This window comes from Mesocricetus auratus, unplaced genomic scaffold, assembly GCF_017639785.1.
Source record: "Mesocricetus auratus isolate SY011 unplaced genomic scaffold, BCM_Maur_2.0 Super-Scaffold_100015, whole genome shotgun sequence".
In the NCBI taxonomy this organism is placed as follows: domain Eukaryota; kingdom Metazoa; phylum Chordata; class Mammalia; order Rodentia; family Cricetidae; genus Mesocricetus; species Mesocricetus auratus.
Genome location: NW_024429198.1, coordinates 7,154,118 through 7,169,484, shown reverse-complemented (window position 1 = coordinate 7,169,484; position 15,367 = coordinate 7,154,118). Strand labels below are relative to the sequence as shown.

Below are 15,367 nucleotides of genomic sequence, written 5' to 3'. Positions count from 1 at the left end.
ATGCTCTCTCAGCCTAGACACATGGGGGAGGGCCTGGGCCCTGCTCCAAAGGATATGACAGATTTCGAAGATTCCCCATGGAAGGCCTCACCCTCCCTGGGGAGTGGAAAGGGGATTAGAGGGGGCAGGGGAGGAGGGGAGGGAGAGGAAACTGGGATTGACATGTAAAACAAGATTGTTTCTAATTTAAATTAAAGAATAGAAAAAAAGAAAATTCTCAAATAATTGAGAACTTAAATACCAACTGGCAACACAGCCTAAGCCACCTTCAATGCCATCATTCTTTTCCAAAGTTCTTGGAAGATGGAGAGACTAGAAGGATGATTATTCTAAGATGTTTTTGTTCCCAGACAATGGAACTTTAAGTATGAAGGCAGGTTGCAGCTATACTTGGTGGAAGAGAACAGGAAAATGATATTGCCACTTAATGAAAGGGACAATAGCATAAAATTTTCCTTGCTTTAATTTTTCAAGGTTGGTCTTGCTGAAGATTCAATGATGTACACTCACACATGTTGAAGTCTTTACCTCTGGTACCTGTGAATGTGATCTTACGGAGGAGATAGTATCATTGCAGATGTAACCAAAGGAGGAAAAAGTTCATACAGGATTACAGTGACTCTAAAGCCAATAACTGGTACCCTGATGAAGAGATTTTCACACGCAGATACACAGAGCGAAGACAGTTCTGATAAAGATGGAGACAGAAAGTGGAGTAAGGTAGCTACAAGTTAGAACTGACACAGTGTCAAAGTCTTCACTAAAGCCTTCAGAGGGAACATGGCCATTTCCACACTTGATTTCAGATGTCTAGCTTCTAGAATGCTAAGACAAAATGTTTCTTTTGTCGTTAAGTCACGGAGCTTATAGGAAGCAGTTTATTATAGCCCTACCATAGTTTTGTTTTTCCTGTTTAAGTTGTAGAAACTAGTTCAGACAGGCTAAGCAGTTTTGCCAGTCATAGCTGAAGCTCTTATGTCACCTCTCATCTTAGCGCTTTGACAGATCACCATGACTGTAAATGTCGAGTCCAAACCCTTTTTTAAATTAATTTTTTTATTTTAATTTTAAATAGCTTGTTTTACATGTCAATCCCAGTTCCCTCTCCCTCCCCTCCTCCTGCACTCCCCCATCCCCCCCAGCCTCCCACCCTATTGCCAATTCCTTCCATATAGGGGATATCTAGAGTCTGTCATTTCACTCAGGGTAGGGTCCAGGCACTCCCCTAAGAGTCCAGGCTGAGAGAGCATCCCTCTTTGTGCTATGGGCACACGATGGCTGTTTATATTCCAGGGACAGACACTGATCCACAGCTCAGGGCCCTATAGGTTGCCCAGGCCTTCTCCCTGACTCACATTCGGGGGTCCAGATCAGTCCCATGCTGGCCTCCCTGCTGTCAGTCTGGGGTCCAAGAGCTCTCCCCTGTTCAGATCAGCTGTCTCTGCTGGTTTTGCCAGCCCATTCTTTGCCAATTTGCTCATCACTCCTCTCTCTCTGTCACTGGGTTCCTTGGGTTCAGTTCAGTGCTTAATTGTGGGCGTTTGCCTCTGCTTCCATCAGTCACTGGATGAAGGCTCCCAGATGGTTATAGACATCAAGTTCATTATCAGGAATGGGCATTCGAGGTGGTCTCTCCACTATTGCTTAGCTTGCCAATTGATGTTATACCTTTAGATCACTCGAGGTCACTCTGGTGCCTGATCTGTCTTCTAACCTATGATTCCCTCTTCCCCCTATTCTACCCACCCTCACTCACCTTTCCTGTTCCCCCATGACCTACTCTCTCTTCCTCTTCTCCCCCCTCTCTTCTTCCCAGCTCCCACTCCCCACAACCCCTCGCCGTGTTCCCAGTCCATTCAGAGGATCTTGTCTCAATCTTCTTCTCTTGGGTACTATGCATATCTTTTAGGTTCTTTCCTGTTTCCCAGACTATCAGTGGAAGTGCAGACCAGACTGGCACTATCCTGATCCATGTCTAAAATCCTTATATGAGTGAGTACATACCATGTTTGTCTTTTTGTGACTGGGTTACCTCACTCAGGATGGTCTCTTCCATTGCTATCCATTTACCTGCGAATTTCAAGATTCCATTGTTTTTTTTTCTGCTGAGTAATACTCCATTGTGTAAATGTACCACATTTTCTCTATCCACTCTTCAGTTGAGGGGCATCTAGGTTGCTTCCAGGTTCTGGCTATTACAAATAATGCTGCTATGAATATAGTGGAACAGATGTCCTTGTTGTATGAATGGGCATCTTTTGTGTATATACCTAAGTGTGGAATTGCTGGATCTTGTGGTAGACTGATTCCCATTTTCCTGAGGAATCTCCATACTGATTTCCAAAGTGGCTGTATGAGTTGGAACTCCCAACAGCAGTGGAGGAGTGTTCCCCTTTCTCCACGTCCTCTCCAGCATAAATTGTCTTCAGTGTTTTTGATTTTAGCCATTCTGACAGGAGTGAGATGATATCTCAGAGTTGTTTTGATTTATATTTCCCTGATGGCTAAGGATGTTGAGCACTTTCTCAACTGTCTCTCAGCCATTTTAGACTACCCTATTGAGAATTCTCTATTTAGTTCTGTAGCCCACTTTTTAATTGGATCATTTGGTGTTTTGGAGACTTGCTTCTTGAGTTCTTTATAAATTTTGGAGATCAGCCCTCTGTCAGATGTAGGGTTAGCGAATATCTTTTCCTATTCTGTGGACTGCCTTTTTGTCTTATTGACTGTGTCCTTTGCCTTTCAGAAGCTTCTTAGTTTCAGGAGGTCCCATTTGTTAATTGTTGATCTCAGTGTCTGTGCTACTGGTGTTGTGTTCAGGAAGCAGTCTCCTGTACCAATTCGTTGAAGAGTATCTTCCACTTTCTCTTCTAAGAGTTTCAGTGTGGTTGGATTTATGTTGAGGTCTTTGATCCATTTGGACTTAAGTTTTGTGCAAGGCGATAGACATGGATCTATCTGCAGTCTTCTGCATGCCAATGTCCAGTTATGCCGGCACCATTTGTTGAAGATGCTTTCTTTTTTCCATTGTATAATTTTAGCTTCTTTGTCAAAAATCAAGTGTTCATAGGTATGTGGGTTAAAATCAGGGTTTTCAGTTCGGTTCCATTGATCTACCTGCCTATTTTTGTGCCAATACCAAGCTGTTTTCAGGACTATAGCTCTATAATAGAGCTTGAAGTCAGGTATGGTGATGCCTCCTGAAGTTCCTTTATTGTATAGGGTTGTTTTGGCTATCCTGGGTCCTTTGTTTTTCCATATAAAGTTGATTATTGTTCTTTCAAGGTCTGTGAAGAATTGTGCCAGAATTTTGATAGGGATTGCATTGAATCTGTAGATTGCTTTTGGCAAGATTGCCTTTTTTATTATGTTGATCCTGCCAATCCAAGAGTATAGGAGATCTTTCCATTTTCTGATATCCTCTTTGATTTCTTTCTTTAGTGACTCAAAGTTCTTGATATACAGGTCTTTCACTTTTTTGGTTAACATTATCCCCAGATATTTGATACTGTTTATGGCTATTGTAAAGGGTGATGTTTCTCTGATTTCTTTCTCAGTCACTGTATCATCTGTATATAATAGGGCCACTTATTTTTTTGAGTTAACCTTGCATCCTGCCACTTTGCTGAGGGTGTTTATCAGCTCTAGGAGTTCCCTTGTGGAGTTTTTCGGGTCACTTATGTAAACTATCATATCATCTGCAAATAGTGAAAGCTTGACTTCTTCTTTTCCTATTTGTATCCCCTTTATCTCCTTTTGTTGTCTTATTGCTGTAGCTATAACTTCAAGTACAATATTGAAGAGATATGGAGAGAGTGGACAGCCTTGTCTTGCTCCTGATTTTAGAGGAATTGCTTTGGGTTTCTCTCCATTTAGTTTGATGTTAGCTGTTGATTTACTGTATATTGCTTTTATTATATTCAGGGATATTATTGTGGGATCCATGACCCCATCACACCCATGGCTGTTCCTCCAAGCTCCCTTCACAGTCTCTCCCTTCTGCACCTCACACAGCATCCAGCATTCTCCCAAGATTAATTTACACTCTCACTTATACATTCTCTGGGGATACTGCAAGGGGACTTCCCTCCTCCTGTCAGTGGGAAAAGCATCCTCAGACCACCTAAGTTGAGGGCACTGACAGGTTGAAAGTTTCCAGAACAATCTTTCTGGTTCTCTGCCAGAGTCTCCAGCCACATAACTACCTGTTCCTGAATGGCTGACCTGCCCTGTGTTCCCAGAGCTTGCAATTGAACCCAGACTACAGCTAGTTTTGAACTGGTGGTTTGTTGTTTTCTGCTAAGGAAAAATCAAGGGTTTATTTTTTGTACCTGAAATTTAATTGATTGCTAATTCAGAGATTATACAAATAGAATAAGGAGACTAATGATGGCAGAAAATTCCTACAACCTGTGTCTTGGGAGAATAAGTTGTATCTAGGCTATTATGTATATTTTATTTGACATAAGATTTTAAATTTAAACACTTAGTATGGATCTATAGAAAGCAGGCAGCTACAGTCCTAAAAAAGACCTTAACTGATATCTAGAAAGTGGAGAAAGCCAACTGAGAAAAGTTGGCTTATTCTATTATGTTCACTTAACTGATTTCAGTAGAGATAACCAGGACTCCTCATATTTTGCTCAAAACATGGTTTTTATATGCAAAATAATAGTATCTTTATACATGCAAATTTACTCAGGTCTAAAAGTCAATATTATCATTACCTTTCTGGTGACTACAGTTCTCTGCCCTGACTGCATATGCTAATCGTGTTGGGAGCTTTTAAAATACCAGTGTCTCTGTCAATGGATTCTGAATTAACAAGTTTGAAATAAAACCCAGAAATCAGAAATTTTTAAAAGCTAAAATGTAACTGGAACATCTACATTAGCCAGAATTCCTTCTTTAGAGAAAGTAGGAGTTGTTTCGTCCTGAAATATCTAAACTGACTTAATCCACTAAATATTTATGCAAGAGCTTTTCATTCTCCTCAGGTGAAAACATCGTTATAAATTTTTACAAAGCAAAATGCTTTGAGCTTATTGTTTATATCAGTGCTTCTGTTAGTAGCTTAGGGAATACAATCTTATAAAAAATATTTGGCAATCCCTATTAAGTAGAACCATTAAAATCCTAGTTTAAAAATTACATTTTTATTTGTCCTTTGAAAAGCTCATATATGCATACAACATAATATCCTCATTTTAATTATCCATTCATTAACTGTTGGACACCAAGGCTGTTCCCATTTCCTGGCCATTGTGAATGAATCAGTAATAAGTATCAAAGATCAATTACTTCTATTAGGATGTGGAGTCCTATGCCTAAGAGTTGTACAGATGGATCATGTGGTAGATCTATTTCAAGCTTTTTGAGGACGCTTTGCATTTATTTCCATAGGGGATGCTTCAAGTTGCACCCCAGCAACAGCGGGTAAGCACTACCTTTTTCCACACCCATGCCAGCCAACCACCATTTATCATCACTGTATTTTACTTTTATTTGCTTGTCTGTTTACTTTTCATCTTAGACCTTCTGATTGGGATAAGATAAAATATCAAAGTGGTTTTCATGTGTATTTCTCTGATAGCTAAAAATGTTGACATTTTAAGTGTTTCTCAGCTTTTTGTATTTTATCTTTGAGAACTTTCTGAGGTGTAGTATATTTACACAACGAAATATCATTGAGCTGTTAGGAAAAACAAAATTATGAAAGTTTCTGGTAAATGTATGGAGCCAGAAATAGTCATTATTGGCAACACAGACTCAGAAAAGCAAGAATTGCTTGGTTTCCTCTCATTTATGGATGGTAGTTTTGAATATTCGGGTATGTGTATTCCACATGGAGACTCCACAGAAGTCGGGAAATTACTAAGAAGCCATGAGAGCTGGATTTCAATAGAAGGGAAGGAGAAGACAGAATTCAGTGATGTGAAGGACTAATTGCACAAATAAGCAGAAAAGGGTAAAATGGGGGAGGGTAAAAGGGTAAAGTAGGGAATACAGGGAGCAATAACTAACGTTAAAGACATTTTGAATACATCAATTGGAAGCCACTACTACAGATGCCTCCAAAATTACATATGTAAAAAGGGTTAAAAGGACGTTACCCCATAATGGGGCAACAATGCCACTACTAGGTACCAGGAGCCAACAAATAAAAGGCCCAAATATGCCAAGGAATGACTTATCTCTTTCGGAGGTGTTGGCTAATAAATTTCCATAGATCCTGCAAACATCACACACTATTGCCCGTTCTCTTGGCACCCATGAGAGTTTGAGGGTAAGATCATATTGCTAATGATGCCACATGCTTGAAACATAGAACATAAAGAAACAAAGCTGATACTTACCTAAAAGCTTCATCTCTAATGGCTACTTTTCACAGTGTTTAAAGGGGCTGTCACACCACTAAAGGAGAAAAGCCATCACCAATCTCACCCAGATGTGAACTGGCCTGAAAGACTGGGGCACCAGGGCAATAGTGGCGTGCATGTGATGAAAGTAACCAGCTTTTTTCTGACTGGATGTGAGGCCTGCTTCACAAGTTGAAACTCATACCTGACACTGTTATTAGGGTCAAGAACCTGTGGCTAGACAGGTCATACACCCAAGGGAGAGAACCTACCACTATGAGTCTGTAAAATGGACACAGCACTAAGTGTATCCCCAATTACATTATTCCCATACAGTAGCGTATCTCTCAGTCTTCATCAGAGAAGCTTCTTTTTGAAGTAGATGGAAATTATTAGTGCTGGTCACAGCTAGCTGGTCAGCATGCAGAGAATAAGAGACTGAGGGTGCTTAGCCCTTCACGGGACATCTGTATCATACTCTCCCCACCCAAGACTTAGGAATCACTGCAGAAGAACAGGCGTAAAGATTCTAAGAACCTAAGGCAGCAGATGACTACAAGGAAAGAATGCTTTCCAGACACAGCAAGGCAGTTGCACCCAAGACCTGGAAGCTTCTGTGATAGCACACAAAAAACCTGCATAAGCTCAAGTCAGACTAAAATCTCATCATGGAGCTATTGGCAATTGGCAGCAGACAGAAGAAGGAGAATCCAATTTTCCTAAGGGTGTGGCCTCTGACAGGCTGATAAAACTTTAGAGGAAAGCCACATATTCAAGAGTATAAGGGCAAAAGGAATTATACTTTATGAGAAAAAAGAGATACATAGTTGTGTGGGTAGGGAATTGGGAGTTGGGTTTGGGGGAAAAGTGAATATAAATAATTGCATTGTATGAAATTTTCAGAGAAATAATAAAAATGAGAAAAAAATAATATCCTAGTTTTATGACAGAAAGTTGAGTCTTACAGAAAAGTGTCCAAGATGATATAGCTGGAAAATGATGGTGTGGAATGAATTCCTATTCTTGAACATGAGGGCTAAAGCACCATTTTATTAAAAGTACATTAGGTGTCATGGTACCATTTTTCTTTAACTAACTATAAGCATCTTCTCTTTAAATGGATTTATTCCTAGGCTTTAGATAACAAGACTTAATCTTCTATTCCTTGAAAAAGTGACACAAGCAACAAGAAGTATTTTTTAATGGCTTCATTCTTCATAGCATTAACAAATCAGGTCTAAATAGGTAAAGCTTAAATTAATAGGGTGAATAGAGAAGAAGCCTGTGTTACTATTGCCCATCATATTCTCTCCTGAGATACTTATGTTGACAATGGAGAAGTTTTACATAAAACATTGTTAGGATGAGTTTTTTCTTTTTCAAATTTAATATACTTGAAATAGTCTAGGCTACCTTTTCCTATAATGTGCCTTTAATTGGGCTCTTCAGTTTGATTCTGCTTGATGTCTGAAATAATATCATATGACCATTAGTAGAGCTAGAAATAAAATATCGCTGGAAAAACTATTGAGAACGAACTGTGGCTTTAATGAGTGCTGAGAAGTCTTATATTCTTGAGTGTGTGACCATTTATTAAGAAATAAATCAGATACCTGTAAATGCCACATACAAGCTTATAACATCTGACTTTATAAACTCGAAAACCACCATTGTGTAAAGTTGTAGATTAAGGAAACATACCCAATACCTTACATATGCCATTAATACAGACATTTCTGCTGCTGCCACCTTCAAAGCAAGGGGTGCCATCGATGACGGCATCCAGCATTTTCTCAGAAAATTGTCCATCTATGGGTCTGCAGTACAGCTCACAAGGATGTGCTGAAGTGAGAAAAAGAGAAATCCCTGTAAGATAACTGTGTAGTTCAGGCTCTTCCCCAGGATTCCAGTGTACAAACCCATCTTTTCCCTTTCTGAGACACATGCTAACATGTAGGCATTTTGTTACTCTTTTTGTCAACAAAGACACTATAATTAATTATATTTGTGAAATTAGTTGAAAATACAATATGCCCTTTATTGTAAATGAGAAGACTTTTCAATCCTACACTGAACTGTGCACCTACACATAAGAAAGTCTGGGACACTTTGTGTTAGCCAAGGAAATCAATAGTCATAACAGTAATGCAGAATCCAGACAAATGTGACACTCTCTGTAGCAAGGCAAGCCAATTTCTGGAGGAAGGCAGTCTCTTCCCATGGCACCAACATTAGTACCACCATCTTAACACCCCCCCCAATGAGTAGTCATATTTCCTCCCAATCCAAGAAGTGCTTAGATACAAATTGACAACTACATAGAAGCAAAGATTATGAGCTTCTGCAAATGGTAACCCAATATAATTATCACAGGAGTCCATCCCTTTACTTTGGGTCCCACTTGGAAGTCATTCTTAGGTTTGGTGTTTTACAGCCTAGGGAATGAAGACTGGAACAAGCCATGAAACACACCCACTCCTATCTGTACACACAAAGCTCAGAAAGAAAAATAAAGCACAGCTGCCTTACATCTTTTAGTGGCTAATGTGTGAAGTAGCGTTTCTCTTTTGAATGTTACACTTTGAGTGTTATATTTTATTGCAGTGCTTTAAATTGAATTTGATTCCTCCCACATCAAGCACTCTACCATGAAGCTATGGTCTAAGTCCACACTTTACTTTAGGTGAGAACTTGAGAATGGGCAGAGCTGGTGGCCTCTTGATTCTGAAATCAGCCTTACCCTGTGTGGATAAACATCAGATGCAAAACTAAGGTGCCCAGAACTGTGTTGGTTTTAGGATGTTATGATCCATGTGACAAAAATAAAAGTGTAAAACTCAAACTAAGTACAGCCAAGAACAAAGAGTCTAAACACTAAACACTAAATACTTTGAACAAGCTGGAGACAGAAGTCAGAAACATTGGTATAAAACTTAAAGGAAAATGATATATAAATAAATAATACCAAATGCCTTCATAGTTGCATGAGAAGATGAACAAAATCATACTATGTTAAAGAGATTACTCTACCAAGGGCCATAGACAGGACCATAAAATGGGGGATAAAACATAAACTGGGATTACTGTAAACTTCCTCTCATGGCAATGAGAGTAACACTACTACTGACCAAATTGGAGTAGAAGCATGTGAGGGCAACCACCTGGGAGTAATTACAATTTTTCTGGGATAAGAACATTCCTTTGTATGTTCAGTCTAGGGGACCACTTTTTTTTCATTTTTTATTTTAATTTTAAATAGCTTGTTTTTCATGTCAATCCCAGTTCCCTCTCCCTCCCCTCCTCCCGCACTCCCTTTCCACCCTCCCTCCCACCCTATTGCCAAATCCTTCCACATAGGGGATATCTAGAGTCTGTCATTTTACTCTTGGTAGGGTCAAGGCACTCCCCTAAGAGTCCAGGCTGAGAGAGCATCTCTCTTTGTGCTATAGGCACATGAAGACAGATTGTATACCAGGGATAGACACTGATCCACAGCTCAGGGCCCCATAGGTTGCCCAGGCCTTCTCACTGACACTCACATTTGGGGGGTCCAGATCAGTCCCATGCTGGCCTCCCCACTGTCGGTCTGGGGTCCAAGAGCACTCCCCTGTTCAGATCAGCTGTCTCTGCTGGTTTTGCCAGCCCATTCTTTGCCAATTTGCTCATCACTCCTCTCTCTCTGTCACTGGGTTCCTTGGGTTCAGTTCAGTGCTTAGTTGTGTGTTTGCCTCTGCTTCCATCAGTCACAGGATGAAGGCTCCCGGATGGTTATAGACATCAAGTTCATTATCAGGAATGGGCATTCGAGGTGGTCCTTCCACTATTGCTTAGCTTGCCAATTGATGTTATACCTTTAGATCACTCGAGGTCACTCTGGTGCCTGATCTGTCTTCGATCCTATGATTCCCTCTTCCCCCTATTTTACCCCCACCCCTTCAACTTCCTGTTCCCCCATGACCAACTCCCTTCCTCTTTACCCCCTCTATTCTTGCCAGGTCCCACTACCCCCCCTCGCTGTGTTCCCCATCCATTCAGAGGATCTTGTCTCCATCCTCTTCTCTTGGGTACTATGCATATATGCATATCTTTTAGGTTCTTTCCTGTTTCCCAGACTCTCTATCTGTGGAAGTGCACACTGGCACTATCCTGATCCATATTTAAAATCCATATATGAGTGAGTACATACCATGTTTGTCTTTTTGCGACTGGGTTACCTCACTCAGGATGGTTTCTTCCAGTGCTATCCATTTCCCTGCGAATTTCAAGATTCCATTGTTTTTTTTTCTGCTGAGTAATACTCCATTGTGTAAATGTACCACATTTTCTCTATCCACTCTTCAGTTGAGGGGCATCTAGGTTGCTTCCAGGTTCTGGCTATTACAAACAATGCTGCTATGAACATAGTGGAGCAGATGCCCTTGTTGTATGAACCTGCCTCATTTGGATAAATGCCTAACAGTGGAATTGCTGGGTCTAGTGGTAGATTAATTCCCATTTTCCTGAGGAATCTCCATACTGATTTCCAAAGAGGCTGTATGAGTCCGCATTCCCACCAGCAGTGGAGGAGTGTTCCTCTCTCTCCACATCCTCTCCAGCATAAATTGTCTTCAGTGTTTTTGATTCTAGCCATTCTGACAGGAGTAAGATGGTATCTCAGAGTTGTTTTGATTTGCATTTCCCTGATGGCTAAGAATGTTGAGCACTTTCTTAAGTGTCTCTTGGCCATTTTAGCCTCCTCTACTGAGAATTCTCTATTTAGCTCTGTACCCCACCTTTCAAGTGGATCCTTTGGTGTTTTGGAGACTTGTTTCTTGAGTTCTTTGTAAATTTTGGAGATTAGCCCTCTGTCAGATGTAGGGTTAGTGAATATCTTTTCCCATTCTGTGGCCTGCCTTTTTGTCTTTTTGATTGTGTCCTTTGCCTTACAGAAGCTTTTTAGTTTCAGAAGGTCCCATTTGTTAATTGTTGATCTCAGTGCCTGTGCCACTGGTGTTATGTTTAGGAAGTGGTCTCCTGTACCAACTCGTTGAAGAGTATCTCCCACTTTCTCTTCTAAAAGTTTCAGTGTGGCTGGATGTATGTTGAGATCTTTGATCCATTTGGACTTAAGTTTTGTACAAGGCGATAAACATGGATCTATCTGCAGTCTTCTGCATACCATTACCCAGTTATGCCAGCACCATTTGTTGAAGATGCTTTCTTTTTCCACTGTACAGTTTTAGCTTCTTTGTCAAAAATCAGGTGTTCATAGGTGTGTGGGTTAAAATTAGGGCTTTCGATTCGGTTCCATTGGTCTACCTGCCTATTTTTGTGCCAATACCAAGCTGTTTTCAGGACTATAGCTCTATAATAGAGCTTGAAGTCAGGTATGGTGATGCCTCCTGAAGTTCCTTTATTGTATAGGGATGTTTTGGCTATCCTGGGCCTTTTGTTTTTCCATATAAAGTTGATTAATGTTCTTTCCAGGTCCTTGAAGAATTGTGATGGAATTTTGATAGGGATTGCATTGAATCTATAGACTGCTTTTGGCAAGATTGCCATTTTTATTATGTTGATCCTACCAATCCAAGAGCATGGGAGATCTTTCCATTTTCTGGTATATTCTTTGATTTCTTTCTTCAAAGACACAAAGTTCTTGATATACAGGTCTTTCACTTCCTTGGTTAACATTATCCCCAGATGACACAACTGGGTTTAACAGACATCTATAGAACATTCCACCCAAATACAAAGGGATATACCTTCTTCTCGGCACCACATGGAACCTTACCTAAAATTGACCACATAATAGGAAACATAGCAAATCTCCACAGATACAAAAAAATTGGAATAACCCCCTGCATCTTATCAGACCACCATGCATTAACATTAGAATTCAACAATAACACAAATCGCAGAAACCCTACAAACTCATGGAGATTGAACAATGCACAATTGCACCATCCCTGGGTAAAGGAACAAATAAAAAAAGAAATTAAAGACTTCCTCGATTTCAATGAGAATGAAGACACAACATACACAAACTTATGGGACACTTTGAAAGCAGTGCTGAGAGGAAAGTTTATAGCACTAAGTGCCCACATGAAAAAACTGGAGAACAGTCATACTAGAGAATTAATAGCACAGCTGAATGTTCTAGAACAAAAAGAAGCAAACTCCCCAGGAGGAGCAGACGCCAGGAAATAATCAAATTGAGGGCTGAAATCAATCAAGTAGAAACCAGGAAAACATTGAGAAGAATCAATGAAACAAAGAGTTGGTTCTTTGAGAAAATCAACAAAATAGACAAACCTCTGTCCAAACTAACCAAAAGACAGAGAGAGAACATGCTAATTAACAAAATCAGGGATGAAAAAGGGGACATAACAACGGACTCTGAGGAAATCAAGAGAATCATCAGGGCATACTTTGAAAATCTGTACTCCACAAAATTTGAAAATTTAAAGGAAATGGACAATTTCCTGGATAGATATCACTTGCCAAAACTAAATCAAGAACAGATAAATAATCTAAGCAGACCTATAACCCCTAATGAAATAGAAGCAGTCATCAAAAGTCTCCCAAACAAAAAAAGCCAGGCCCAGATGGCTTCAGTGCAGAATTCTACCAGAAATTCAAAGAAGAGCTCATTGCAATACTCGTCAAAGTATTCCACACTATAGAAGCAGGAGGCTCACTGCCAAACTCTTTCTACGAGGCTACAATTACCTTGATACCCAAGCCACACAAAGACACAACTAAGAAAGAGAACTATAGACCAATTTCCCTCATGAACATTGATGCAAAAATACTCAATAAAATACTTGCAAACCGGATTCAAGAACACATCAGAAAAATCATCCACCATGATCAAGTAGGCTTCATTCCAGGAATGCAGGGATGGTTCAACATTAGAAAATCTATCAATGTAATCCACCATATTAACAATCTGCGAAAGAAAAACCACATGATCATCTCACTAGATGCTGAAAAAGCCTTTGACAAAATCCAGCACCCCTTCATGATAAAGGTCCTAGAGAGATCAGGGATAACAGGAACGTACCTGAATATAATAAAAGCAATATACAGTAAACCAACAGCTAACATCAAACTAAATGGAGAGAAACTCAAAGCAATTCCTCTAAAATCAGGAACAAGACAACACTGTCCACTCTCTCCATATCTCTTCAATATTGTACTTGAAGTTCTAGCTACAGCAATAAGACAACAAAAGGAGATAAAGGGGATACAAATAGGAAAAGAAGAAGTCAAACTTTCATTATTTGCAGATGATATGATAGTTTACATAAGTGACCCAAAAAACTTCGCAAGGTTTCTCCTAGAGCTGATAAACACCTTCAGCAATGTGGCAGGATACAAGGTAAACTCAAAAAAATCAGTGGCCCTATTATATACAGATGATGAAGTGACTGAGAAAGAAATCAGAGAAACATCACCTTTTACAATAGCCAAAAACAGCATCAAATATCTGGGGACCACTTACTAAGATATTGATCTGAGTTTGAGAAATCAGGTTCATGATTTTGCATTTGGACACACACAGAAAAGGAAAGCATTCCTCAAACAATTACAGAGATTTCCTTTAAAAACAGTAACATGCTGCCAGGTATGTTGGTACATACCTTTAACCCCAGCACCCAGGAAGCAGAAGCAGGTGGATGTCTGTGAGTTAGAGGCCAGTCTAGTCTACATAATAAATTCCAAGACAGCCAAGGATACATAGTAAGACTCTATCTAAAAAAATGCTTACCTACTTCCAAACTGCTGGGAAGAATCAGGTGTAAAATAGGATGCAAGCTTTAAGGAGGTATTTAATCTCACAGTCATGTGACCATGTTTCTACAGTGAATAACCGTACTACACCAAGTTCCTGAGTAATAAAATCCCATGCTTGTTATAGGTTTGTGGATCTGTGATATGTGACATCCTTCCTGAAAGATAAAGCTACCCAAAGAGATATTGCTAGTTTTGTTTACACAATAAATTAAAAGAAATTTGACTTCCTAAAATTAGCAGGTAATATTTTATTAAACATTATTTCTAGATTTTGTTTTGATTTATACAGGTTACCTCCTTTCATAACTCCTGTGCAGTTAGTACATTTCTTATCTATATCAAAATTTAGAAAATGTAGATATAGGAGATGTAAATCCTGTGGCCTTCCAGTATGAATGGCAAAGCTAATAAACCAGATTGTTTGAGTTCAGGGGCCAAAGTCCTACCCCCCTTAATGTGTCATTTAAATGCCTTCTAATTTCACAGAAATTTCTTTAATGAGATATTAAGTGGGTCCACTTTTTGCACCATTACACAAACTCAGTAACACACCAACTAGATTCCATTTTAATTTAATATACATTATCTCATGGTCCATTTATATGGAGAAAGTACTAGATTCTGGAATAATAATTTCTGCAGAGAACAGATGAAAGAGTTTCTGTTCATGAAGATCTAATATTATCATGAGAAAATGACTTAATCTACACTTTAGCTACATGTTAAGCACTCAGCTCTGTGCTATATACATACAATAAGTACTCAGAAAATGTTAGTCATGATTTCTATATCCTCATCATTAGCTTAAGGACTTCTGAAGTTCATTAACAGTAGCATTGACATTCTCTGCTTTTCATTCCAATTTCTTCAAATAGGCAAGAGACTTGTAACTGCTGCTCAGTTCCCATCAAAAACAAACACAAAACCTCTCTGTAGGTTATTCATTATTAATCATCCTTGTATTAAGTTCATACTTCATTTTCATATTTTGTAAATAACTGGTGGCTTGCCCATTTAGCATAAAAATATAGATCTTGTTCAGAAAGACGCTATCTCCAGACTTTCTTTTACTGTAATTGTGGACCTCAATCAATGACATTCTGGTTGTGTCAACTCCAGAGGTCCTCCTGTTGACAGTTCTCAGGCTGTGGGTTTGCAGTGTCCTCAACAACCATGTTCTTAGGGACATTCAAGTGTATGCTGATTAGCTACTTCCAGCCAGTAGAGGCTGG

General features: G+C 39.4%; 1 protein-coding gene across 1 annotated transcript in view; it reads right to left on the bottom strand.

The window, feature by feature from the left end:
• The window catches only part of Adamts12 (ADAM metallopeptidase with thrombospondin type 1 motif 12), a 280,702-nt gene that overhangs the window by 83,037 nt on the left and 182,298 nt on the right, over window positions 1-15,367 (bottom strand). Inside the window, exon 13 of the mRNA XM_040757649.1 lies at window positions 8,068-8,201. Coding sequence (XP_040613583.1) covers window positions 8,068-8,201 — 134 coding nt within the window. The remainder of the gene's footprint in view (window positions 1-8,067; window positions 8,202-15,367) is intronic.